The sequence below is a fragment of the Dermochelys coriacea genome, chromosome 13, assembly GCF_009764565.3.
Source record: "Dermochelys coriacea isolate rDerCor1 chromosome 13, rDerCor1.pri.v4, whole genome shotgun sequence".
NCBI lineage: Eukaryota > Metazoa > Chordata > Testudines > Dermochelyidae > Dermochelys > Dermochelys coriacea.
Window position 1 is genome coordinate 19888953 of NC_050080.1, and position 24757 is coordinate 19913709.

The 24757-nt window shown below is 50.2% G+C and overlaps 1 protein-coding gene across 1 annotated transcript; it reads left to right on the forward strand.

Moving 5' to 3' along the window:
- Positions 1-543: 543 nt before the first annotated feature.
- On the forward strand, positions 544-13236 carry R3HDML (R3H domain containing like). The gene is made up of 5 exons (XM_038370193.2): positions 544-917; positions 7390-7508; positions 8789-8921; positions 11064-11179; positions 12514-13236. The coding sequence occupies exons 1-5, from the start codon at positions 657-659 to the stop codon at positions 12644-12646; spliced, it is 762 nt and encodes a 253-aa protein (XP_038226121.1). The 5' UTR covers positions 544-656; the 3' UTR covers positions 12647-13236.
- Positions 13237-24757: the final 11521 nt, after the last annotated feature.

The window sequence follows — 24757 nt, forward strand, 5'->3', positions numbered from 1 at the left end:
AAGGTGCATTGACTAAAGAAAAGAAAGAGATTTTTTTAAATCTTGGTTTTGAAGTGGTTGATTTTGCTTCCCCAAAGAAAAAGATTATTTAGACTCTCTCACTGATCCTTTTAGAACTTGCCGTTTGTTTCTTTATCTGAGTAAGATTTCAGGTTTTTTGAGGGATTTGCTCAACGTACCAAAGCCTGTGAAATCAGAGGGGCTGGAACCTTAAGCTAACATAGCATCATGTAATTCATTAGCCTGGGTTTGTGAAAAGTGAAAAATTTGGGGAAGTTTTTTCACTCAAATTAAAAAAAACAAACCAACAACTTTCTGCAGATTTCACAGCTGGTCCCAGGGAATTCGCTCTTATATATAAGCAGGAAATCCAGCTTATGAAAGATACTTTCTTTTTAAATTTAGTTTGCTTGTGGAAAAGCATCTGTCAGTGTTTTATTTTTGTTTTGTTTTTCAACCTGGAAAAACTATTTCCATGATATTTGGGGAGGTGGAATTTTCATGTGAAATGCAAAAATAAACGGTGCCTCTATTGTCTCCTTTTTTAGATACACAATCAGAAAGAAGAAGATTTGCCTTATTTTTTCATTTCTTTTTGTTTTGTTTCATTTGACAGTAGACAGTAGCAAAAAAAATAAACAAAACAACAACCTAAAATGACTTTATTGCATATGCACCTGTATTTCACTGGCTTGGTCTTCTGGATTATACCAAAATCAAGCTCTTTTGTGCTGCCCAATGCCACCGAGCTCCTGTACCCCTCCAGCAACACACAGGCTGGCTTGGTGTCTGGCCTTGGGGTGCCAAGGAGTCGCCGAAAGCGATACATCTCTCCGCGGGACATGAGCGCTCTTTTGGACTACCACAACCAAGTGCGGGCACAGGTGTCTCCATCAGCTGCCAACATGGAGTATATGGTGAGTTTTTGCCATGCTTCCTGAAGGGAGAAGGAATGATAGTGGGGTCAAGGGCAGGTTTAATGCCTTAGCACCATCTGCTGAGGAAGTGGGTACAAAGCAAAAACTGCAGAGCTGCAGAATGGAGCCCGTTACATCAGCACAGCGGACACCATGCTCAGGCACTGGCAATGGTATTATTGTGATCTATTATTTCTCAGCAACAAGCTGTGGGCTAAGCACTGCGCAGCAGCGTGCAGAGTTACAGCCCCGGTCCCAACGCACTTCCTACCCAAAGTCAAACCTGATACAAGCAAGGGTCATAAAGAGCCTAACCAGGTGTGGGGAGGGGAGAGGGTGCAGGGAAGTTAACGATAAGCCCACACTGGGTGCTATTAAGTTGGGCTTCTTTTGTTTTCTACAATTACTTCTTGTGAGACAGCTGAGTATCTAGGAGGGACCTGAATGAGGAAAGGGAAGGGGGATCTAAAGCTCTTTAATGAGTACAGAGCTTGCCTGTCACATGTTACGCCCAGCCAGGCAGTGCCCATCGGTTCAGTACAGTGTATGCCAGCATTAGCCCCCAATACTAGCAATGCCCTCTGGATCAGTTTGTTAATCAAAGCTCCAGCTCTTGTTATATTTCTCCCTCTGGTCTACACACAATGTTGCACCCATTTAACTAAGGGCGTGATGCTAAAGCAGAAGATGCAGCTCTGTGTGTGAACACTATGACATTGGCTTATATCAGTTCAGCTTATGTCTGTAAGGTAACAGGTACAAATCAAACCAATACAGGCCAGGTTCACGCAGAGTTATGCCAGGTTAGCATCCTCCTTTTAGTTAAACCAGTGCAACCTCTGTGTTAGACAAGCCCTAATTAGTCAGCTGTTTCCACCCTGCTGCAGACTGTGGGCACCTGGAAGGGGGTGGGGGGCTAGACCTGCACACAGGGAGGGGCCCACTTGGTATAGAGCTTATTTCACAAAGGAAAAAGTGAAGAGCTAAGGGAGGGATCCTTATGTGAGTGGCTGAGCGCTGCATCAGCCAGTACCATGCAGCCTGCAGGGCCTTGTGGAGACAGCCTTTCTGAACTCAGCTCTTTGTTCATGATAATTGTAGTAGCTGCTTTTTGCTGTCAACAGAGAAGATGTGAGAAGATGAAAGGCTGCCACATCACATTGACTTCCCCAGCTAGCAGCTCTGAGTGCAGTGGTTGGGGCCAGGGAGGTGGTGAGTCCAATGAAGGTAACTGATATTTCACAGCATCTTCCGGGAAGCCCTGGCTTGCTTTCCTTATGCAATTCCTGGCACACTGATTGCTAACTCAGTAGCTAATGCTAACCGCTGAGTCTGTTGATTTTGTGCCTTTTCTTTTCTTACTCATGTGTCCAAAAAAGGTCAGAGTAGAAACCTGCAGTAACTAAAAAGCAGGAATAAAAAATAACCAGGGTTCTGATCCAAAGCCCATTGTAGTCTGTCCAGTGGGAGTCTGTCCACTGACTTCAGCGGGCTTTGGATTAGGCCCTTGAGGAGAAAAGTGCAGCTGTGTTTGCTTGGGAAACTCCAGCTGCTGACAGATACTCTGTAGGGAACGCACCAAGCTCTAGGTTCCATTCAAGGCTCTGGAGATGGGCACTGGGGATCTGCTGGAAAATCGTCAACAACAGACAGAAAAGAGACCTCCTATGGGACTGATTCTGCAGAGTGCTGGCATCTTTAACCCTCTGAAGTCAGTGGGAGTCAGTACCTCCCATGACCAGGCCTGTGCTTGGTTCCACTCTAGAATCCTGGCAAAACCAAACGTCATCTGCTGCAAACCAGGAACAGACATACCCCCTAAAATGCAAAGAGCAGCCCTGTTTGTGTGCACCTTAGGAGATCTGCCCCAGGCCACTTCCACCAGTGCTGCCCAAACAACAACGCTATCTGCTGGGGTTATCTGCCCCATGTGGGAATGTACCATCCTTTCCCCGGGGGCCTGGCAAAGTGATTGTTGGTCATTTCTACTCCTGCTCGGTTTTGCTACTGTTAATGTTTGTTGAGTGCTAACAGCATGATTGGTGCTGTACATACACAGAAGAAGACTTGTCCTCAGCCTCCAGGGGCTTGCAGTCTAGTTCACACACCATCCATACAGGTCTGACCCAACAAGTGATGCCTGGAGATAACTACAGGCCTAATTTGCCAAGATGCTGAAGCACCTCCAGCTCCCATTGATATAGCACTTCTGAGAATTAGGCCCCATTTTCTGAAGGTACAATGGGAGTCAGAGTTACAGAGATAAAAGGCACCTCACACCCAGCTCCAGAGCTAGAGCTTCCTGCTGTAGGTGTGTAGCAGCATCCATCATCTAAGTACCAGTATCACAGCCACAGTCAGTCCCTTTGTTATTAACTGCTTAGAGCAGCTGTTTCCTTTGTCCTCACTCACCTTGAACTGCTTTGGAGACAAGCCCCAGTCATGCCTGGGAGAGAAAAGGAAAGGCGCTGGTCTGATTTTGGAAGCTACTAGTTTAAGCCAAGCATGTGTGAAGCACAGACTCCCCCACAGGCAAGTTTGATCCAATCTGAGAACCACACAAGCAGAACTATTGTGTATCCCTTATGTATCAACATCTAGAGGCCACCCATAATGCACCCTTCCTGTTGGAGCCAACTTATGTCCTTTACCCACTGGCACTGAGAGCTGACCCTTTGTGTGTCACCCACCTAGTGACACCCAGAATCACCCACAGTATCCCCTACCCAGTGAAATCCAGAATTGGTCTATTGGGAATCTGTTGCCCAGTGGTGGCCAAAATTGCCTCACTCTAGCCTCTGCTGATCCTGATCTCTGTGATCCTGATGGTGATTCTGAGATGTCTGAGGACAATGGGTGATACAGCAGCTTTCCCTTCTGTTGTCTTACTGAAGCTACAAGTTCAGTATTTCCTGTCATTCCCATCTTTTCTCCCTTTGGGGCTGGCTTCCTGCTTCCAGGCAGGAGGACCCATGTGCCCTAACTTGTAAGCCCTCTACACTGGGTCCTGGATTTTCAGCTGTTCACACGTGTTATGGAGGCAATGACAGAAAATGCAGCTGGAACCACTGCTGCAGCCTGCATCACAGAGCAGAGAGGAGAGCAGGGGTTCAGCTGTTAAAATCTCTGAGTCTCCGTTCAGTGCCCACCCAGCATGTCACTGCAATGGGGGAGGGGAGCTTTCATGGGCTTATTGCCTCTGAATTAGTGAAATGTTCGTAATGGTGTCAGAAACCAGCTGAATTTCCCCTGGTCCAAATTACAGGTGTGAGATGTATTGGGCTGTGGCACGTCTCCCTGGTACTCTTAAAAGTTGGCTGGATAAGGCACTAGAAAATGGTCTATAGGGCAGAACCCATGAGAAAGACTGCATGAGCTATGTACCAGCTGGCTGGAGTTTCTGGGTATGTCTAAACTGCAATGTAACCCCGAATAAATACAATTTGAGGTAACGGACCCTGGGTTTGTTAACCAAGTTCTTGAGCATCTACACCAGGGGTTGGCAACCTTTCAGAAGTGGTGTGCCAAGTCTTCATTTATTCACTTTAATTTAAGGTTTTGCATGCCAGTAATACATTTTAATGTTTTTTAGAAGGTCTCTCTCTATAAGTCTATATATTATATAACTAAACTATTGTTGTATATAAAGTAAACAAGGTTTTTCAAAATGTTTAAGAAGCTTCATTTAAAACTAAATTAAAATGCTGATCTTACACGGCCGGCCCGCTCAGCCCGCTGCCAGCCTGGGGTTCCGTTCACCTAGGCCGGCAACAGGCTGAGTGGGGCCTGTGGCCAGGACCCCAGCTGGCAAAGGGCTGGCAGCCAGAACCCCAGACTGGCAGCAGGCTGAGCAGGGCCGGCGGGCGGGACCCCAGACCGGCAGTGGGCTGAGCGGGGCCAGTGGCTGGGACCCCAGACAGGCAATGGGCTGAGTAGCTCAGCCTGCTGGTCTGGGATTCCATCTGCTGGCTCCTGCCAGCCAAGGTCCCAGCTGCCGGCCCCACTCAGCCTGCTGCCAGTCTGGGATCCCGGCCCTGCCCACATACAGTGGGTACCTACCAGCTCCCTGGTTCTAGCCCATTCTCTTCCTCTCTCTCTGCACTGAGCTGAGGGTGGGAGTGCACTGAATACAGGACTGGGGGTGAAGGAGCAGGCTGGGGGTGGGGTGTACAGTCTAGCCAGGAGCTAGAATGAGGGAGGGGGCTCAGGGTTGGGGCAGGAGGTTTGGGTGTGGAGTGATTACATGGACTGCTTCCATTTGGTGCAAGGGGTGCAAGTGGGAATATGGGGTGGGGGTGTAGGAGCTCCCATTTGGTGCTCAGGGTGGGGGTGGGAATGTGGGAGGTACAAGAGTCAGGGCATGAGGTGTGCAGGGGCTGCGGGTGTGTGGGGGATGCAGGAGTCAGGGCAGGGGGCTGGGTGTGTGTGAGGAGGGTGCAGGAGTCAGGGCATGGGATGTGGGGGGGCTGGGTATGTGTGGGGGATGCTGGAGTCAGGGCTGGGGTCATGGGGGGTGCAGGGGTCAGGGCAGGAGACTGAGGTGTGTGGGGGGTGCAGGGATCAGGGTAGAGGGCTGGGTGTGTGTGAGGGGGGTGCAGGGGTCAGGGCAGAGGGCTGGGGGGGTGGGCTAAGGTCATGGGGGTGCTCCCAGCCCCCTGCCCAGAGCAGCTCACAGCAGGGGGCTGGAGGGGATATGCCCTGATTCCACCCCCCTCTCCAAGGCCCTGTCCCCACCTCCTCTCCGCCTCCTCCCCGGAGCAGCGAGCACGCTTCTCCCCCTCCCTCGCAAGGGCCATCAGCTGATGGGCGGCAGGGAGGGAGAGGAGGAGGGGCAGGAACCCAGCATGCTGCGGGAAGAGGCGGGGGAGGGGGAACTTGCCTGCCCTGCAGCAGCAGCTGGCAGAACCAAGCTTCTTCACCCTGCCCCCATGGGGGGGAGGGCAGAGAAGAGCGGGCCGGGCGGGCAGGATTTTTAATGGCACGCTGCTGCCTGCCAAGGTCCCAGCCGCCAGCCCCGCTCAGCCTGCCGCCGGCCTGGGTTCGGCAGTGGGCTGAGCCGGGCCGGTGGCTGGGACCCGGCAGGCGGCAGCGTGCCATTAAAAATCGGCTCGCGTGCTGTCTTTGGCACCCTGCCATAGGTTGCCAACCCTTGATCTACACTCATTTGTAACTCCAGGTTAGGAACAGTTGAATTCTGGGTCCCAACCTGGGCCCAAGTCCAACCACCCATATCCCAGACTTCCAAGTGCCTCCCAAAATAAGGCCGTTCTAGCCCTTTGCTCATGGTGTAATGTGGGAAAACTTGACTGTCCAGAGGACAAAGAAAGTCGGCCAGTGGGATTGTGGAATATGATTGGCCGGCTTCCAGAGCATGAGTCCAGTGCGGCTGCGTCTTCACTGCAAAGCAATGGGAATTGAACCCTAGGTCCTGGCTTGACTAATGCTCGGACCCTCCATGGGTGGGGGGTCCCGGGACCCTGATCTGAGACCTGGGTTAGTGAGATTTGTGTGTAGACAGAAGGGGGTTGGGCTTGAGCCTGAGTTTGAACCCTGGCCTTACATTGCAGTGTAGATACACCCTATGACTCTCCGACCAGCTGGTTTTGAGAAAACCTCCATCCTTTGGTTTTGCCCAAAGCTGAACATCCGGCAGGGTTTGCTGAAAAGTACCACAAAACCAGGCCCATTATATAGAAACACAGGTGAAATTCAGGGGCTTCAATCCCAAAGCTCAATAAGGGGGAGGGGACCTGGCCTCCTGACCTATGTGCCACAGAGCCCAGCAGAGCTAAAGGGTCACCAGACCTCCACATCAGGCCTGATGCAGACACTGCTTAGGCTGTATTTCATGCTCTCAGATAAGACGGGGTACCTGACACTTTGTGATGGATGCTAGGAAACATTTTCAATCTGTGAGGGTGATTAGGCCTTAGGAGAGACAATAAAGGAGGTGGCTGAAGCACAGAGATGGTGATGATAACAATATAAAGATAATACTTCGCCTTTCTATAGTGACATCCATTTGAGGATCTCAAGGCAACTTCCAAACACTAGTGAGTTTAGTCTCACAGTTGCCGTGCTCAGTATCTCCAGACCCATTCAACAGATAAAGCAAGTGAGGCACAGAGCAGGAAGTGACTCACTCAGTGTCACCCGGTGTGTCAATGGCAGAGCAGAGGACAGATGCCAGGCCTCCTGTTGCCTAGTCCTGGGCTTTAGCCGCAACCCACTGCTCCTCTCTGAACGAGTACAAACACGAGTAGGAATGATGTAGGGAAGTGCCCTGCATAATGCAGGAACCTAAGGGTCCTTTCCAGGCCAGCTTTCTTGGATTCTAAGGTGGTTCCCCTGTACACATGTCATGGTTAAATGGTTCTCTTTCATTTTTCAGGGAATGAGTCACTCTTTTCCTGCTCTGGGCCATAGCCTAATGACACATGTTGCTGCACCATTTCTTCTTTCCCTCACCTAGGTGTGGGACGAGAGACTAGCCAAGTCTGCTGAAGCCTGGGCCGTACAATGCATATGGGACCATGGGCCGCCACAGCTGATGAGATACATTGGTCAGAACCTCTCCATTCACTCTGGCAGGTAAGTGATCCACTCTGATCATGCATGTTGCATCAAATGAGGTCAAAGTCCTCATTCTCCACAGACACAGGAGGAACTGGGGAGTCTTGTTAAAACCCTGCCTAGAACAAAATTTGATCTATTTCTATGGACGTCATTATTAGCAGCTTTGTTACTTAGGACCCGGTTGTCACCCCTAATTCACACTCAGTAGCACTTTCCTCCACTGAGAGCTAAATGAAAGAAAGCAGCAGGGGGAGTGAAGTGCAGTTCCAAGGGAGCAAGGGACAAGCCCAGGACAGACAAAACGAGTCTGGGCCAGGTTCACTGTTGCTCTCAGGAGGTGCAGCTGAACCCATCGCACCGGCAGTGAGTCTGAGTCACAGCCTAGAGAAAACGCTCCACCTTTGTTTGGGGAGGAGTGTGACTTACCACGAAATGGAATCTGAAGGGCATGTCTCAGCTTGATCTGCAGACCTTGAGCCACTCAGCTGTCGATAGCAGGAAGAGACCATTAATATACAGAGAAATCTACTGGACCAGAGCCATGTTCCTGTTGGCGTTAGTGAAGAGATTTGTATTTAGAGCCTCTGCAGGATGCAACTGGAGTAGGGGATGGGCGTGAAGGAGAAAAGCTCTGGTTCAAAAACAAAACGCTTTGGGTAAATTAGCGAATGTGTCAAGAAATGGAGATGAAAGCATCTGGAGATAAATGAGTCGGTGTGTGAGTTGGATCAGTTGAGAAGTTTTCTCCTTGCTGGTTAAAGTCCCCCCCCTTTTTTTTTTGCACTGACAACATGCAGGGGGGTTTAATGGGAATAAGGAGTGATTTAATGCAGCCAGAGAGGGCCAGATTTTTAGAGTCACTGTTGTACATGCCCCTGGCATGCATGCACACAGCTCACAATGCTGGAGAGCAAAATTATGCTGCCCCAGAGTCCTTAGCACCTGGAGAAACCCAGGGGGAACTTGCACTCACATTTCAAACCCCTGTCCCCCTTGCTCTGTTCCCCATTTCACTCACTATGAGCACAAAGGGGCCTCCTCCTCCTCCACTCTCTGATGTCGCCTCCCAGCCCCTTGGGAACTCAGTTCCATTCTTGGTCCTTGAGGGATCAAGGCGAGCACCTGCTCGCATGGCTCCAACACAGCTAAGCAAAGCACCTCTCTAGCAAACATACATGAGTGCATCTGGGGCAAGTCTCTGATAGGCCTGTCCTGGCAGGTCTCCTTGGGGTTTGCTTCCTAGGCCTGGGTATCATGGAGGAATAACAGGGGATAACATGTGTGATCTTCCACAGGTACCGGTCAGTTGTGGATCTTGTGAAATCTTGGTATTATGAGAAACAGCATTACTCCTTCCCCTACCCTCGTGAATGCAACCCCAGCTGCCCCTCCAAATGCAGTGGTTCTGTCTGCAGCCATTACACCCAGGTACGAAGCCAGAGTCATGTGGGGCAGGGTAGTGGTATTACTAAGTATGCTGACATGCCCAAACGAGGAGCTAGATGGTAATGTACCAGGATCAGACTGCTTTCCGTTGCACTGTGGGAGGTCTGGGCAATCCTCTTTTGTGTTGGCGGGATAGAATGCCCTGCAACTCTGTGTTTGTACAGTGCCTGACACAAAGGGGTCCTGGCCTACGATGAGGACTCCTAGCCACTACAATAACACAAAGCATAAGTAATAATCATTCTAAATGAGGCAACCAAGGGGATAAAGACTTTCCCATGGGGTAAGAGGCAAAGCTTCTCATGAGTCTGATGCAGAGGCACAAACTGACAAAATGCAGTGAAATTTAGCAAAAAATCCCAGCAGACTTTCTGGGAAGCCAGTCCTTTTGATTGACCAAGGTTTGTGTTTTGTGGCAGAGGATGAGAGGCCTGGGGAAGGCAGGTTCAGGCAATGCTGAGCCTTCTGTAACACATCTGGACGGGGACTCAGTGAGCATCAGTGGCATTATCCTGCTGCTGCAGTTTCTTAGAGCAATGAGCCATATCACCTAAAGAAACCAACAGAGCCCCTTGATCAGTCCCTTGCCAGGGCTATCAGTCTGGCACCCTTTGCCAGCGCTACATTCTTTGCAAACAAGCACATTAAAAAAGCACCATCTAAACACCAGCTCTTTTCCTAGCAGCAGAAGCTGCATTTTCCACTGCTCCGTCTGCCGGCAGAGGAGAGGTTGTCTGTCGCGGCTGAGCTAGCTGGATGGAAGGAGGAGGACCAACTCTGGGAGGCCGTCTGGTTTAAATCATAAAGACAAGGCCAAAGAAAGGCAGGAGTTAGCATTCCTGACAGGCTGCCTGCCCTCAGCAGTATCCATTGTCCTGGGATACCTTGCAGAGCATTTGCCAGCATGAGACGCAGATATTCACAGAGTTGTACACCCAGCGCTGCTGCCCTGTAACACACACATGGCTTTTAGCTGGATCAGTTTGTTTACATCAAAGAGCTGTGGCTGTATCTGCAGAGAGATTTTACTCCACGTTCTGGAGCACAGACGGAAGAATTTGGCCAATTGGCTGGAATTCTCCTTTTTTATTTGGCCTCAGCTTCCCCTCTTTACACCAGTAGCACCTCGAAGTCTCCAAAAGGTGGGGGAAAGCCCCTTCCTGCCTTACTGATCATGAATCAGCTCCTTCACAACAGAGCGGCTATTTAGTGTGCAGAAATGTCTGGCTGCTCATTAAATACAGTTCCCTCATCCCCCAGAGCACATCCAGGAGGAGTGCCGCCAGCACAAGGTGGAAAATGTTCCTTTACTTCTATGGTTTGTGGCAAAGCATTTCTACCCTTTAATTAACAGTTTGCTGTATGGCTCCACTGCTCTTCTCAGTCTGCTTGGCCCCTGGCAATCCCCAGGCCAGTATTTCCATGGGTGTCTGCCACTTACATAGACTTTTCATCCCCTTTCCTCCTGACTTGTCTGAGAGCTTGAATATGTCTCAGTCCCAATGCAGCTGTTGTTATTGTTGTGACTTAAGCACTGTCTGGATAGTGGCTTTAGTGAATCTGGGAGTGAACTTGAAAAATAACAACTGCTTTTTATGAAGAGTTCAATTCAATGACCTGAGCAAGTTGGATGGTTTTCCTAGTTCTGATCAATGTGTGAAGACATCCACGCACAAGGCTCTCCCAACGGGACACATATTCAAAAGGGCTGAGGCTGTACCCCTTGTTTGTGGGTACAATCCTGCAGTGCGGGCATTGCCGAGTCCTTGCTCTTCTGTTCGATGTGTACCCGTAATTAGGGAAGCAAATACTCAGATTTGAGCAACTCATTTCAACCTAAGGTGTGACAAGGCAGGTATCAATATTGCAGGCATGAATTGTGCCCACAGAAGGGAAGTCATTTGGCTGGAAAACTGGACTTACAATCAGTCAGCAAAGCACAAGGCAGACTCAGCAGCAGGCATCCACCAAGACAATCGGGTGGGGGTGTTTTTATTCTCTGTAGAATAAACAGAGGTCCATTTGCCTCTGCTTGGCAGGCTCCATGGTTCTCCACCTCTGATTCTTCTGCTTTGGTGTAGGCCGCACAATCTGATAGCTACTGTTTGACTGTCTCTGATGCAGATGGTGTGGGCCTCCTCCAACAGAATTGGCTGTGCCATCAACACCTGCACCAACATGAACGTGTGGGGCACCACCTGGCGGCAGGCGGTGTATTTAGTGTGCAACTATGCCATCAAGTAAGTGAGCTAAGGAAAGGTTCTCCCTGACCACAGGCAACTTCAGAGAGAGGATGGGAGCTGGGGGTTAGGGAGCGCTGCCTCCCCTCTCCCAACACACCTGCCTGATTTTGCCGTTCACATAACGAACTTGCCCCGTGGATCAGGTTCCATCTCAACCTGCTCTTGGTTTGCCTGAGGAACCCCTGCAGGAGGGGAGGCAAAATGGGAGCTGGGAATTCTCTCAGCCTTACCGGTGTGCTCACAAACACAGTGCCCCACCGTGTGTTGAACATCCTGGCTCGGCAGCAAATGAGTTGCCTCAGCCCAGCCAGGAGATAGCATAACCCACACCCTTATTGCTCTCAGCCTTTGTTCAGTCTGGGCTCTCCTCTGGTGCCTGGATTAGCCCTAGAGAGTGTTTTCTTTTGCCTCAAAGGGGCTTAGGAAATACATGCATACAGAGTCCCTCTGGGGAAAGCCAGAGCTGCAAGCACTGACCATGATGCAAATCACTCTTGCTAATCAGCCTCAGGTAACTTTTTCCCTATGCAGCTGTGACTCCCCGGGCATCAGCAGGGCTGGACATGAGCCATCCTACACTGGTATGCTGCTGGGGCAGTGGAGGTACCTTAGCAATTTGAGCATGAGTTAGACTCAGTGTGTGTCCAGCTTCACCTTAGCCCAATGATCCAGGATTGAAACTCCTTCACCCCCCCATGTCAGTAAACAGATGCACACTCACACTGTTGCATGCACGCATGTGCAAACAGACACAGAGACACACTGACCAGATTGCATGTGCACAGGGCATTGTGATGCTTGTTAGGACTCTATTATAGAGAGAGAGCCAAGACAGTGCAACATTCTGGCTTTATTCCTTCCTCCATGTGTATTGTCCTTTCCCATCAAGCACTCCCCAAAAATGGAATTACCCTACAGACAAACATTCGATTAGACTGTAGCACCCCCAACTGGGAAATTATCTATCATAACAAGTGCTATTTGTAGTCACTAGTTTTATCACATTCATCACTAGCTGCACAGACTTCCTGGCTGCTCACTAGGGATACAGAGCCCAGGATTCTTCTGCTTCAAAAGTACAGACCTCTCCCATTTGAGGTAAAGAAATCTCCCTGGGCTGCAATGGTATTACAGTTCATCGCACCTGTAGTCTGCAGCACTAGAGGGCAACATAGTCAGATATTGTTGAACAGATGTGATTTTATCCAGTAGGGGGCAGTGTGGCCTGTGTGCACGCATGCACACACACACACACACACACACGTTCTCTGAGCACAAACAAGCACAATCCAAAGAGTGCTGCAACTCCCATGCCATGCCTTCCTTTCCAGGGGCAACTGGATAGGAGAAGCTCCTTACAAGGTGGGGAGACCGTGCTCGGCCTGCCCACCCAGTTACGGTGGCGTCTGTAGCAACAACATGTGCTTCACAGGACTCAAATCCAACAAAGTGAGCTGGTTCTGAGGCTCCACGAGCTCTTCCTGGCGGCTGGAGAAGCGAAGCTGCAGCTGGCGACAGAAGAGCGTGGGAAATGTCGTGTACAATGTTGTGTAAACTAGGAGAATTATTTATAACAGTGACATTCCAGGCTGCTTCCCCTTACCCCCTCAGCTGCATTTAGGAAGCTTTAGTCAGTAACGGCTCTGAAGAGCTGGCAGTATCTTTCCCTATGGTTATTCTATTCTATCCCGGCTGTAGCCCATTCCCCTAATGCTGTGTATGGAATGGCTGTGCTGTCACTTTGTCTCTGTGTTACACAGCTCCCGAGGGAGTGCGTGGGGTAGTGTTCCTCTGAGGGCAGTAGGTTAGGTTCCCAGGGTAGCAGTCGTAGTGGGAAGTCTGTCCTTTTCCCAGCTCTGTGGTGTCCCCTCCCCCCAGCTCATGTGTAAGGCAGATGATTGTTATAAATAATGCTCAGGCTTTCCTCTGAGCATCCCCCATAACTGATGGTCCAGGGAAGAGCTGGGACTAGGGGCTGAGCAAGCAGTGGGGAGGACACTGCGCGCCCACGGCCTCCCTTGTCAGTGGCTCCACATCCATTCCCCCCGCCAACAATAAGCCTCTTTGTCAGAACTTTACAATAAAAGTTTTGGGACCAAGGCGTTTATGCCTGTCTCTGCTGCTGGCCTGTCATCAGAGAACGCACCCTTGCAACACAGAGCAACCCCTAGGCTTCGTTTTCCTCTTTGGAGCGAGACGCCATTTATGGTAGCACAGATGGTGCTGGCAGCCCTGGCAGAGATACAGCTGTTCTTCCATGAGGGGAGGACTGGGGGGGCCAGGGGCAGAGTATCTCCAGCCACACACATGAGGGGAACCCAGCCACAAACCTGCAGCTGGGGCATTTCCTTTTGCTCACCCCCACCAGCTCTATTTCCAAAGGTGGCTGGTGCAGCTCCCATGTGGAAATGCTTGTGTAATTTGCTCCACCTTGTGGGGGAAGGGGGTATTGCAGTGAGGTCAAATCATCTGTGCATCAAAAGGGAGATTCTTTCCTGAGCTCTCTCATTGGGCTACTACAGCTAGATGAGGGAGAGGATAAGGGGCTGCTTTGCTGGGAAGGGGGCCAACCTGAGAGCCCAGCAAGTCCACACAGAGTAGGCATAGTTTCTTGCCAGCTGGCATACCTCCCTCTGCCCTGCCAATGAATTTATCTGACCCAAAGGCCCAAATGCGTGAATTGGCCAATTTGCCCATTTGGTTGGGTCAGGGAGGCATAGGCTCTGACTCTATGGGTTCTCCGGGGCTGGAACACCCATGGGGAAAAATTAGTGGGTGCTCTGCACCCACTGGCATCCAAGCTCCTTTTACCCCTGTCCCACCTCCTCCTCCTCCTCCCCCTCCCCTGAGCACGCCATGTCCCCGCTCCTCCGCCTACCTCCCAGTGTTTCCCGCCTGGTCGCCACCAAACATCTGTTTGGCAGCATTAGCATGCTCTGGGAGGGAGGGGGAGGAGCAGAAACGTGGCGCGCTGAGGGGAAGAGGAGGGGCTGGGGCAGGGATTTGGGGAAGGAATTGGAGTGGGGGCAGGGAAGGGGTGGAAGAGGTGGGGTAGGGGCGGGGCCTCATGGAAGGGGTGGAGTGGGGGCGGGAGCAGAGGGGGGGTCAAGCATCCACGGGAAAGATGGGAAGTCGGCACCTATGGAGGTTTCCTTGGTCTTCAAGTGGGACTCAAGCACAGCAGCATGGGGTACTGGGAGGGGCTGCAAGCACTTTGGGGATTGGAATTCAAAACGACCTTGACAAATCGGAAAATTGGTCTGAAATCAACAAGATGAAATTTAATAAAGACAAGTGCAAAGTGCTGAGGTTAGGAAGGAAACATCAACTGCACAACTACAAACTGGGGGACAACTGGCCAGGTGGCAGCACTGCTGAGAAGGATCTGGGGGTTACAGTGGATCATATATTGAATATGAACAGTGCTGCTGTTGCTGAAAAGGCGAATATCATTCTGGGGGTGTATTAATAGGAGTGCTGTATGTAAGATCTGGGAGGTAATTGTTCCTCTCTACTCGGCAGTGGTGAGATCTCAGCTGAAGTGCTGTATCCAATTCTGAGTGCCACACTTTAGGAAAGATATGGACAAATTGGAGAGAGTCCATAGGAGAGCAAGGAAAGTGATAAAAGGGTTTAAAAAACCTGACCTTTGAGGAAAGGTTAAAAAAACTGGGTATGTTTAGTCTTGAGGGTGTACTTAGACTGAGTGGGGACTTGATAACAATCTTCAAATATGTTAAGGGCTGTTATAAAGAGGACAGTGATCAATTGTTCTCTGTGGCTGCTGAAGGTAGGACAAGAAGTAATCTGCAGCAAGGGAGGTTTAGGTTAGGTATTAGGAAAAACTTTCTAACTATTCAGGTTATTTAAGCTCTGGAACAGGCTTCTAAGGGAGGCTGTCAAATCCCCATCACTGGAGGTTTTTAAGAATAGGGTGGTCAAACTCCTATCAGGGATGGTCTAGGTTTACTTGGTCCTGCCTCAGCACAGGGGGCTGGACTTGCTGATTTCTCAAGGTCCCTTCCAGTCCTGCATTTCTGTGATTCTATGAGTGGGGGTGAGGTTAGCTGGAATAGTTCCCTTGACCCGGAAGCAAGAATGGGCTCAAACATCTGAGATCTGGACACACGGAGGTATGCTATGCGGCATGGAGGACATGGCAGGACAATGGTAGGAGGGAATCCAGTGGCACATTGCATGAACCCACTGGCTTATCCACCTGGCAATGTGAGGGCAAATCCTAGGTCATCAGTGACATGAGTGTAGTGGGTCTCAGCCAGCTCAGATCAAGACCTCTCCTCTTCAAAGACACGCTGGTGGTGAGTGAATCTCCTCCAGTTGCTGCACAACTACTTCAGGCCTAAGGAAAAGTGTCTGGGCAGTGGCCACTGAAGGGCAGATAACGCTGATTCCCCCTGCTAAGCAGCAAACAAAGGGCAGTGCCTCTCTTATCTACACTGACAATAGGAGGGTTCAGCCCAGCCGCCTGACGCTCATTCAGTCTGGCTTACTCAGGAGGCTTTGGGGAAACCCTCCTATCTCAGCTCTCTGGTGAAAGACAGACAAGCCAGAATGGAGCAGGGCATCTGGTTTTCCCCTCTCTCCACTGGACTGGGGAAGCCCAGCAGGAGCATTTTGGGCCACCAGCCCCCACCCCCACCCCCTCATCCCCCTCCCCATGCTGCCATCCTGAAGAAAGGGAAGGGGGACAATAATGCAAAGCAAAAAAAGGTAAAAGAACTCGGAGTCGTTGTATCAACCCCGTCCCCCTAAACTGCAGCCCCACATCCTCCATATCACACCACTAACCCCATATTGTGGGGGCCTGCACATCACACAGCCCAGCCCCAAACTGCTGGAGATGCTCTATCCCAGCCCAGCCCAGAGGGTCTGGGTAGAACCCTCTTTCCCCATAGATGGAGCCACTTCACATCACCCACCCCTGCCTGCACCGGCCTCCACGTGACACACATCCCTGCGCCAAACAGGGCCCATCAGTATCAGACACTTCTGCCTCAAACTTAGAGGCCCCTCTATCCTGCCCCCACCTCAGACACACCATCCTCCAAACTGGCGGTGTCTGCCCCTCTCCCACACCTTGCCCTAGGCTGCTCAGCCCCTTCTGTCATTCCCCTTCCAATGAGCTGGCGCTGGATGTGACTATGCTCAGAAAGTGAACCGCCTGAGTTTCCCCTCTCTGGCCCCTCCTCGTCCTTGTGGCCCCCTGCAGAACTCTCTGGGTCATCACCATCAGTCAGCACAGAGGAGTGACCACCAAAGCCTAGGAGCAGGAAACGAATCCCATGGTGACTCTTGGTGCCTGGCTCCTGGCACCGGCGGCTGTGGGGCTGTAGCACTCTGGACTGCAGGGGACGCACAGATGAGCAGAAAGATGCTGGCGGTAGGTACAGATCAGAGATCATGCTGTTTTTTTCTGCGGGGCAAGCACTTGTTATTCTGGCCTGCCATTTGACCCTTGGAGACCTGGGTGGATATGGACTCAACCCTTTATTTGCAAGCTGATTGCTTTCTTAACCCAAGCCTGACCTCCCTATCTCCCCATCATCTCACTGCTGCCACCAGCATCTACTATGCAGCAGCACCAAGCCTGGGTGTATTTGTGCAGCGAACACAGCCCTGCCAGGGTAATGCATCCATGCAAGATAACTTGGGTGCAGAACACTCAACTGCACCTTCCCAGGTGCCAAGTGAGGCGCTCTTGTGTGGGATGTATCCCAACAAGTCTGCTAGGAACCCACAGATACTGCACACAAGCCAGGTGACACAATGTGCCCAGCAACTGGTTACAAGGTGTAGCCCAAGGTCCAGTGTACTTCAGCAGCAGCAGTGAGAACTACAAACTGCTGCAAGCTGGGTGAACTTCCTGGTCCCTGCGGGAATGTACCCACTGCCCAACCAGCAGAAAGTCTGAGCCTTGAAGCTGGGAGCAGGAGGCAAGGAAAGGGAAGGTGGCTGGGCTGTAATCCTGTTCTGTGTTTCCTTCCAGAATCCCACTTTGTTCTGGTGGCTTGTCTGGGGGGAAGGGATGGAGGTGAATTCCCACGGGCGCCAACACAGAGCCCATGGAGGAACCCCCAAAGTTGTGTAAAAGCCACAAGGCGAGCTTACCTTATCTAGAATCACCCCATACTGGGATGGTGATCAGTAGAGAGTGTCCCTCTGTCACACTGAGCGCACAGTCTCTCCTCTCTGGGGTTGAACTGGGATTTTCACCTCCAGTTTCCACCTCTAATTGGTGGTCACTGATTCTGTATTTGGGGAGAGTCTGACTTAAAGTTGTACATTTCCCTGCTCTGAGGTAACCGGCTAATGGGATAGTTCTGTGGTAGATGTGATTTGATTTGCACACACCTGCCTATAAACACAGCCATGTTTAAACACACCCTCATACACAGGACACACATAGGACACACGTCTTGCACCCCCTCCCATAAATGCACTTACGTGTATATGCACATTCACCCCTGCACAAATGCAAACACACATTTACACACACATTGCATATGCACCCCCGGCCCCCCCACACTCATGCCTAGGCATGTGTCCCTGGGCACACATGCGTGTGGCATGCACCGGTCTCACCCATGTACACAGACACAGAGCCTTTGTTTTCTCTCTTTGTTTGGCAATGGCAGTAAAAAGGGCTGTATCTCAGAGGCTGGGTTGGTTCTCCCCTCCCTTCCCCTTTCAGCTCTCCCAGCTGGTAGGGCTCTGCCATCAGCCCACTTTTCCACCACTGCCGGGGAAAGTAATGAGACAACTGGCCTCTGGCCCTGGGCTCAGCCTGAGTGGGAGCCCCAAAAGTGAGCAATAAAAGCCATGTTTGAGTTTCTAGCTTGGCAGCAGTTACTATAGCTACAACAGCAGCACCTTGCAGATTGGTTTCCATAAGAGCTTGGTTACTATTTAACATCTCCACCCACATTAGCCCTGATTAAGTGAATCAATAAGATAACAGGAGAGGCAGGTTTCCTCGCCCTCCCTCTCCACAACCCCTCCTGCCTTCACCTCGCTTCTTGTACATATATTTATTATTTTACGCATTCTGTTTTCTGGCCCGTGGTTCCTATAGAATTAGTCGACGAGACATGGTCAATGTAATCGCCCAGCTAAGCGCTAAGATGGAGGCTTTGTACGGTGAGTATGTGGGTTACCATCTTCCTTGCTGCAACTCTTGACCGTCCGGGCAGTTGTTGCTCGTGGGAACAAATGTCAGGGAAGGTAGGAGGCTGTGGGCTTGCAGTGTGTGTGGCAGTTATACTTCTGGGGCCTGATCCTTAGGACCCTGCTCAGGCAAACTCCCACTGACTTGAAGAGGAGTTTTGCCTGAGTGAGGACCCTCAGGATTTGGGCCTTTATGGACAAGGATTTAGGGGGTAGGGGGAAGGTCTCCGAGCCTGGAAACTGGCATGGAGAAGAGAAGCAGGGTTCTTTCTGGAAGTCTCTTCCCTCTGCTTTGCGTGAGGCAGGAGGAATCTGTGCTATTGTCACGCTCGGAGCCGCGCAGTCCAGCCGGAGGTGTCCCCTCCCTCACAAAACGTCAGCGAGCTCGGGACAGGGCCTGGGTTTCTGTCTGTGAGCCCCGTTGATGTGATGTGTTCATTTCACCAGTGGGAGAACAAATCAAAGTGAAAGCCGGGCCCTGCTATGGGTCGGGCAGCACTCGGGTGGCGTGCGGCACGTCCGTAACAATGCAGGCTTGCGTCACAACAAGGCCTGGTTTCCCCAATAACAGGCAGAGGTGGCTGACCATTGAGAGGGGCTGGTTTGTTAGTATTGCCTAGTGAGAGGATTATAGGCTGCGGGCTTAGCCCACAAGCAGAAAATGGCCTGAACGAGGCACACACCAGGAGATGTGTTATTGGTTAGGAACGCCTGGGTTCCATAGGAGGAGCCAAGAAGGCCCCACACTGTCCCTGCATGGCTGGGAGAGTGTGACCCTTCTTGTGCACACAAAACAGTTAGGAATGAGCAATTCCATACTATCCCCAGCACCAGGAGACTGTTTTGCTTTGCCAGATGCTAAATGCCAGAAGCTTCACTGTAACTAGAGGGTGATGGTCACTTTCCTCCTTTGGATGCTGGTATCATTATTATTATTATTACCCCTTTTTGACCCAAGCGATGTAGCTAAAATTCAGAGTCCTATGGATTGTTTCCATTAGGAGAAGAAATTGATAACAGAATCAGGTATTTCTTCAGTGCAGACCTGTTTATTTACAAAGAATGTACAACATTCTGTTACCCTGAACACAGCAGGAGCCAAACAACAGGGGACAGTTTCTTTACTCACAGTTCCAAGCCTCAGGTCCAAGCCCGCACTCTGCCCAAAAGTTCTTCTCTCTCTTAGCTGTTTCTCAGGATCTGGCTCCAAGGGCTTCTGTGGCTGATTGGCTGTGTTTTTGGCTTTCGGCTCCTTCTCTCAGTCAGCTTCCCTGTTTTTTCTTGCTGCTTCTCTCACACACAGAGACACTCACAGCACTACCAATCAATACCCTGTGTTTGCTAAATTTTCTTTTCTGAGGCAACCCCTTGGGCCACATGGTTCAGCTTTTACTCAAGCCTTGTTTTGGGTGGAGGATCCTATTAGCTCAGCTCTCTACAAAGTAGCTCAATTGCTTTTTGACATTTATCCTCAATAAAAGACACCCACCAGCTTCCACGAGGTTTAACATTATTCATTCGTACTGCAGCAGGGCCTAAGGGACCCAGTGTTTCTTTGTCAAAGTTGCCCAGGCCAAGGAAGGTGAAACAACCAGTTTGACTGCCAGTTGAGCCTGCCCATCCAGCCATCCTGCTTATTCCTTGTGGTTGCATGCGCACACAAGGAGCATGGCACTAATAGCTGGTCTCTGGCCTGGCACTGGCTGGACACTGGCTCTGTCACTCTCCGGTCTGTCCCTGTTCTGTGGAAAAACAGAAGCCTCAGTCTGTTCAGTCTGACATCTTGTGCCTGCCCTATAGTCACTATTAGGAACAAAGAGCCAGTGCACACTGGCATGGGGTTGTTTAAGATGCCCATATGCCAACAAACACCTGGAAGCTATTTATCCAGGTGGGATTTTGATCACACTCTTTTTCACCAGCCTGGAATTGGATGAAAAGATGATCACTTAAAAATTCTCCAGATAGGTTTTCTCTAGACATGCACATACATTTCTCCAGGACCTTCTTATTGACTCAATCCTGAGTCGGTACAAATCCGTGTCACTCCGTTTGCTTCATGGAGCTATGCCAGTTTACATCAGCTGAGAATCTGGCCTATTGTTACACTGCTGCTAGGATAAGTTAAATACCCTCAGTGAGATTGGTGGAGCAGGAGAACTGAAGACATCTCATAAAGTATGTTTAGGGGGTCTGGTCTGCTTGTCCGACTGTGAGTATCCTGTACGTGCCTTGGTCTGCGTGGCTGCAGTTTTCAATCGGCAAAAAGCCCAGCTGATTTCACAGAGCCGTAGAAGTCAGAGGAAGGAAAGGATCTCTTGGGTACAAGTGAGCTCTACATTGGGTGATCAGTTTTGCATGAACAGTATTTTGTCAGTAAGCCATGCTTTTGTGTGCCCAGTCCTGCTGCATAGGCAGATAGAGTCGTGGGATGCTCAGACCTGGGTGAGGTTTTTCATAGGAGTGGGTGGGTGAGATTCTGTGGCCTGCGCTGTGCAGGAGGTCAGACTAGATGATCAGAATGGTCCCTTCTGACCTTAGTATCTATGAATCTATGTTCTGTGACCAAGTCTGTTCTGTGAGCAGCTCAAACAAATGCTTGGCACCTCTGGAAACAATGTGCACAAAGGGGCTGATCCTGCAAGGATTCTATTGATCTCAAGAGAGGAAGAGGGCACTGAGCACCCTGCAGGATCAGGCCCGAGCTCATGATGATTCTTGCTGGGCATACAGAACACTCAGTGCCCTCTAAACACCTCCGGAGACATGGCCCCTTCTCCTGAGGAGCTTCCACCCTGGCTCAGACACATGCAGAAGAGCTGGCCCCATAGGGGGATGGCACAAGCTGGGGCCTGGGCTGGAATCTCAGAGGGGTTATCATCAAAAGGCTTGACATGGCCAGTATGTTTGAGGAGGCAGGAGAGAGAGGTGCCTGGGGAGAAGCAGGGAGTTCCAGGCACAGGGGCAGCATGGGGGAAAGGTGCAAAGATGAGAGCGGCTGAAGGAAGCAAAAGGAATAGTTAGGAGTTGAGGGTGGATGGCACAAAGGAAACAAGGTGATAACGCATCCTTGGTCTGTCTTGTCTCTTTAAACCCTTTGGGCAGGGGCAGGTTTGTTACTATGCGCCCACCTCTAGGTCCTACTGCAACAACAACAACAATTCGTAACGTATGGCCATCTCATTGCCCACCCTCACCTGCCCAGCTAATGCATGATCATTCTCCTGGTGCATCTGCCAATGCAGCTTTATCCAGGCTAGTTTTCAATGATTCAGGCAATTTTCTCCCACCACCTGCTCCTCATGAATGAATCCCCCCATCTGTTCTATCCAGCAGGGATCAAGCTGTGTGTGTCTAGCTGCAGAACAGGAAGGATTAGAGTGATTCTCCCATGGGGCCCTGGCTGGGAAGCTTGGAGGTGCAAGACACCCCCTTTTTGGGTCTTCCTGCACTCAAAATGTTTATGACACACATTTGACTTGGGGTGCAGAGCTCTCTCCCACCCCATAATTAGCAGGTCTTTGCCTTCATCCCTGCTTGGCTGATAGTATTGCAAATGGCTGAATGAGCTGTTAAATCACTTATTGATAAAGTCACTGTGTCCCCTTGCATCTGGCTTTAACATGAGCAGCAGTTTGCCAGCCTCAATATATAGAAGATTTACTGGAAACTTTTAATCAAGCTGAGTCAAATATTGCTGCAGCTAATTTTCTCCTAGAATCCAGCCCTGATCAAAAGCAAATGCAAGGCCGAGAAGAGCTGGCAGGTTGTGTGCAGGACACATGTGAGAGGAGAATGCTGCCATATCAGCTAGACTTAGGAAGAATTGCTCCACATCCCACCTGTAGGGTTGCTCTCCCCATCTGTTTCATGGATAAACAAAGGAGATCTCACAACAGACACTCGCTATTTGAAAGTCTGTCACGGGAAAGACCTGCCAAGTCTAGCTGAGTCCGAGGCTCTTGAAAAAACAACAAAAAAGGAGCCTCCGAGACCAAAGCAAGAGGAGCCAGTGAATGCTGGCAGAAGAAGGGGAGCCCTCGTACACCGTTAGGTTAAAAAGTTATCCAAATACAAGCAGAGGAAGGTTTGGCTGAGAGCAGGGACCCAGGGGTGTCTGGCATGAAATGGAGTTTGGGGAAAGGATTCTTTAGACGAAAGCTGGAATCTTAGTCCTGCATGGACACACTTCAAATGGAGCTTCAGGCTAGCCTTTATGATAGATAGATAGATAGATAGATAGATAGATAGATGTTCAAGTGGTGCAAAGTGCACAGGAACTGGCCAGAAATAGCCACTGAAGAATTGCCCCTGGGCAGGGGAATTCCTCCCACTATAAAGCTTGTGAAGGTGGCATAGGTGCCTCCTGAAATAGCCATCTCTTCTTGTCCCCAGCACTGGGGGTTGGATGAGGAAATGGGCATGTTGGAGGGGATGCAGCAGAACAGAGAGCACTATACTGAGTCTGTGCTGGAGCAACTTGGCCAGTGCCATAAGTTGTGGCTGTTCCTTATCAGGATGGCGCAGGATCTGGGAGCCACAGCCAGCTTTCCGGCAGCCCACCCTCCACGTTGTCCTAGGGGAGTTTGCATGCAGTGGAGATCTGGAGATCTTTTTGGTGACATTTTCAGGCTGTTGAAAGGTGCCTCACCCACAGCCTTGATCCCGTTTGTCCCCCAAACAGGGGCAGAATTGACAGCAGCCACGTGCACCCATATGCGCGGAATTGCTCTCCACGCCTTGAAGCAACGTCCTGCAAAATGAGAGGTGGGGTCAGCCTCCATGGATCACTCAGTCCCTATGCTCCCTTTCTTTTGTCAATTGCAATGGAATTGAGGAAAAATCCCAAAGCAAAGTGTTCCGATAACATCAAAACATCTGGTTCAATCTTCTCGAAATGGAGCGTTTTGATTTTTCATTTCAAAACCACTTGTCAGACCAAAATTCAGTTTTTTATATAAACATTTTTTTTAAATGTTTTAAAAGGCCAAAACTGGAACAAAATGTTTTGGTTTTACGTAAACTAAATGTTTCAATCAATCCCAAATTATTTTTCCCCCCAGAATTTCATTTCGTAAGAGAATTCGAAGGTTTGTTTGTTTGTTTCCTTTCCATTTTGCAATGGCAAAAAATTCAAAATCAGAAAGTTTCCCGCAAAATGGAAAATCTAGTTTCTGCCCAGCTGTATTTAAAAGTCCCCAATGATGCCTTGGCACCTCTATTTGGGGGATGTTTGGTGGGGGGCTGGCAAGGCATCCCCTGACTTTTCACAGAGTAGGGCACACTAGTTTTCCACATTCCAACTCTTCCATTTTATAGACCATTTCTCAGAAAGGGCATGCCTGGGTAATGCAGAGTTGGAAGGATTTGTCCAGCATGGCTGATGAGAGAGGGGAGGGCAGAACAATTGTACCAGGGACCTGAGCTTAGTGGGTCCTCCCAGAATATCTGTATTGTGTGTGTAAATAAAGAGACATGGCAGGGGATTGGGCCCCAGGGAACATGATATACCAGGGCCCCATATTTCTCTCGATGGGCCTGCCTGCACCTTCCTAACTGTAACTCAGGGAAAAGGGGTATGTGTTGAAAATACCTCTCCAGCATAGTGTCATCCTGCTGGCGCTGCTGGAGGTTTGTGGTAACAATGAGGAGTTGGAGGCTGTTGAGAGAATAAGCAATGGAGAGATAGACTAAGAAGAGCGCTGGCTACCCTTATAGACAACCTATAGGTCAGGGATAGGGCAGAAGGCCCATCACTCTCTGGACAATGAAAAGGAGCCAGTGTCCTTACCGGTGCTCCATTGCTAGGAGATGGGGGAGGAGCCAGACCAGTCCAGCCAAGGCCATTTCTTTGCATTTTTCCTCACATGGCAGTAACTGTTATCACAGCATCTCTCTGTTCTGGGTGTCAGTGTGGGCTAGTAGTTAGAGCAGGGAATCTGCAACAGAAGTCAGGAGGCCTGGGGTCTGTTACGATATCGCCACTGCTGAACTTGGCCACACCCATCTGTAATCTGGGTGTAATGCTAAGTGAAAGGCTGGGAGACCCTTATGTGAGAGGTGCTAGAGACATGCTAAGTATTATTAGGATTGATAGTTGTGTCAAGGGTTTTCTTTTCCTTGTACTACAGGGGGAGAGAGGAAGAACAAAGTGCTAATGATGTTGGCAATTACCCCATTTGCAGGTGCGGGGTCAATAACTGTGCACACAGATTAGGCAAACAATTGCACATGAAGTTGAACACCTAAATTTAAAAATATATGGCTACTATGATTATGATTGATTGAGTGCATGAGCAACATTATGGTAGTGCCCTGAGGTCATGATGAAGATGTGGACCATCAGGTGCTATACAAATATAGAGGTGGATATGCTTCCTGTCCCAGATT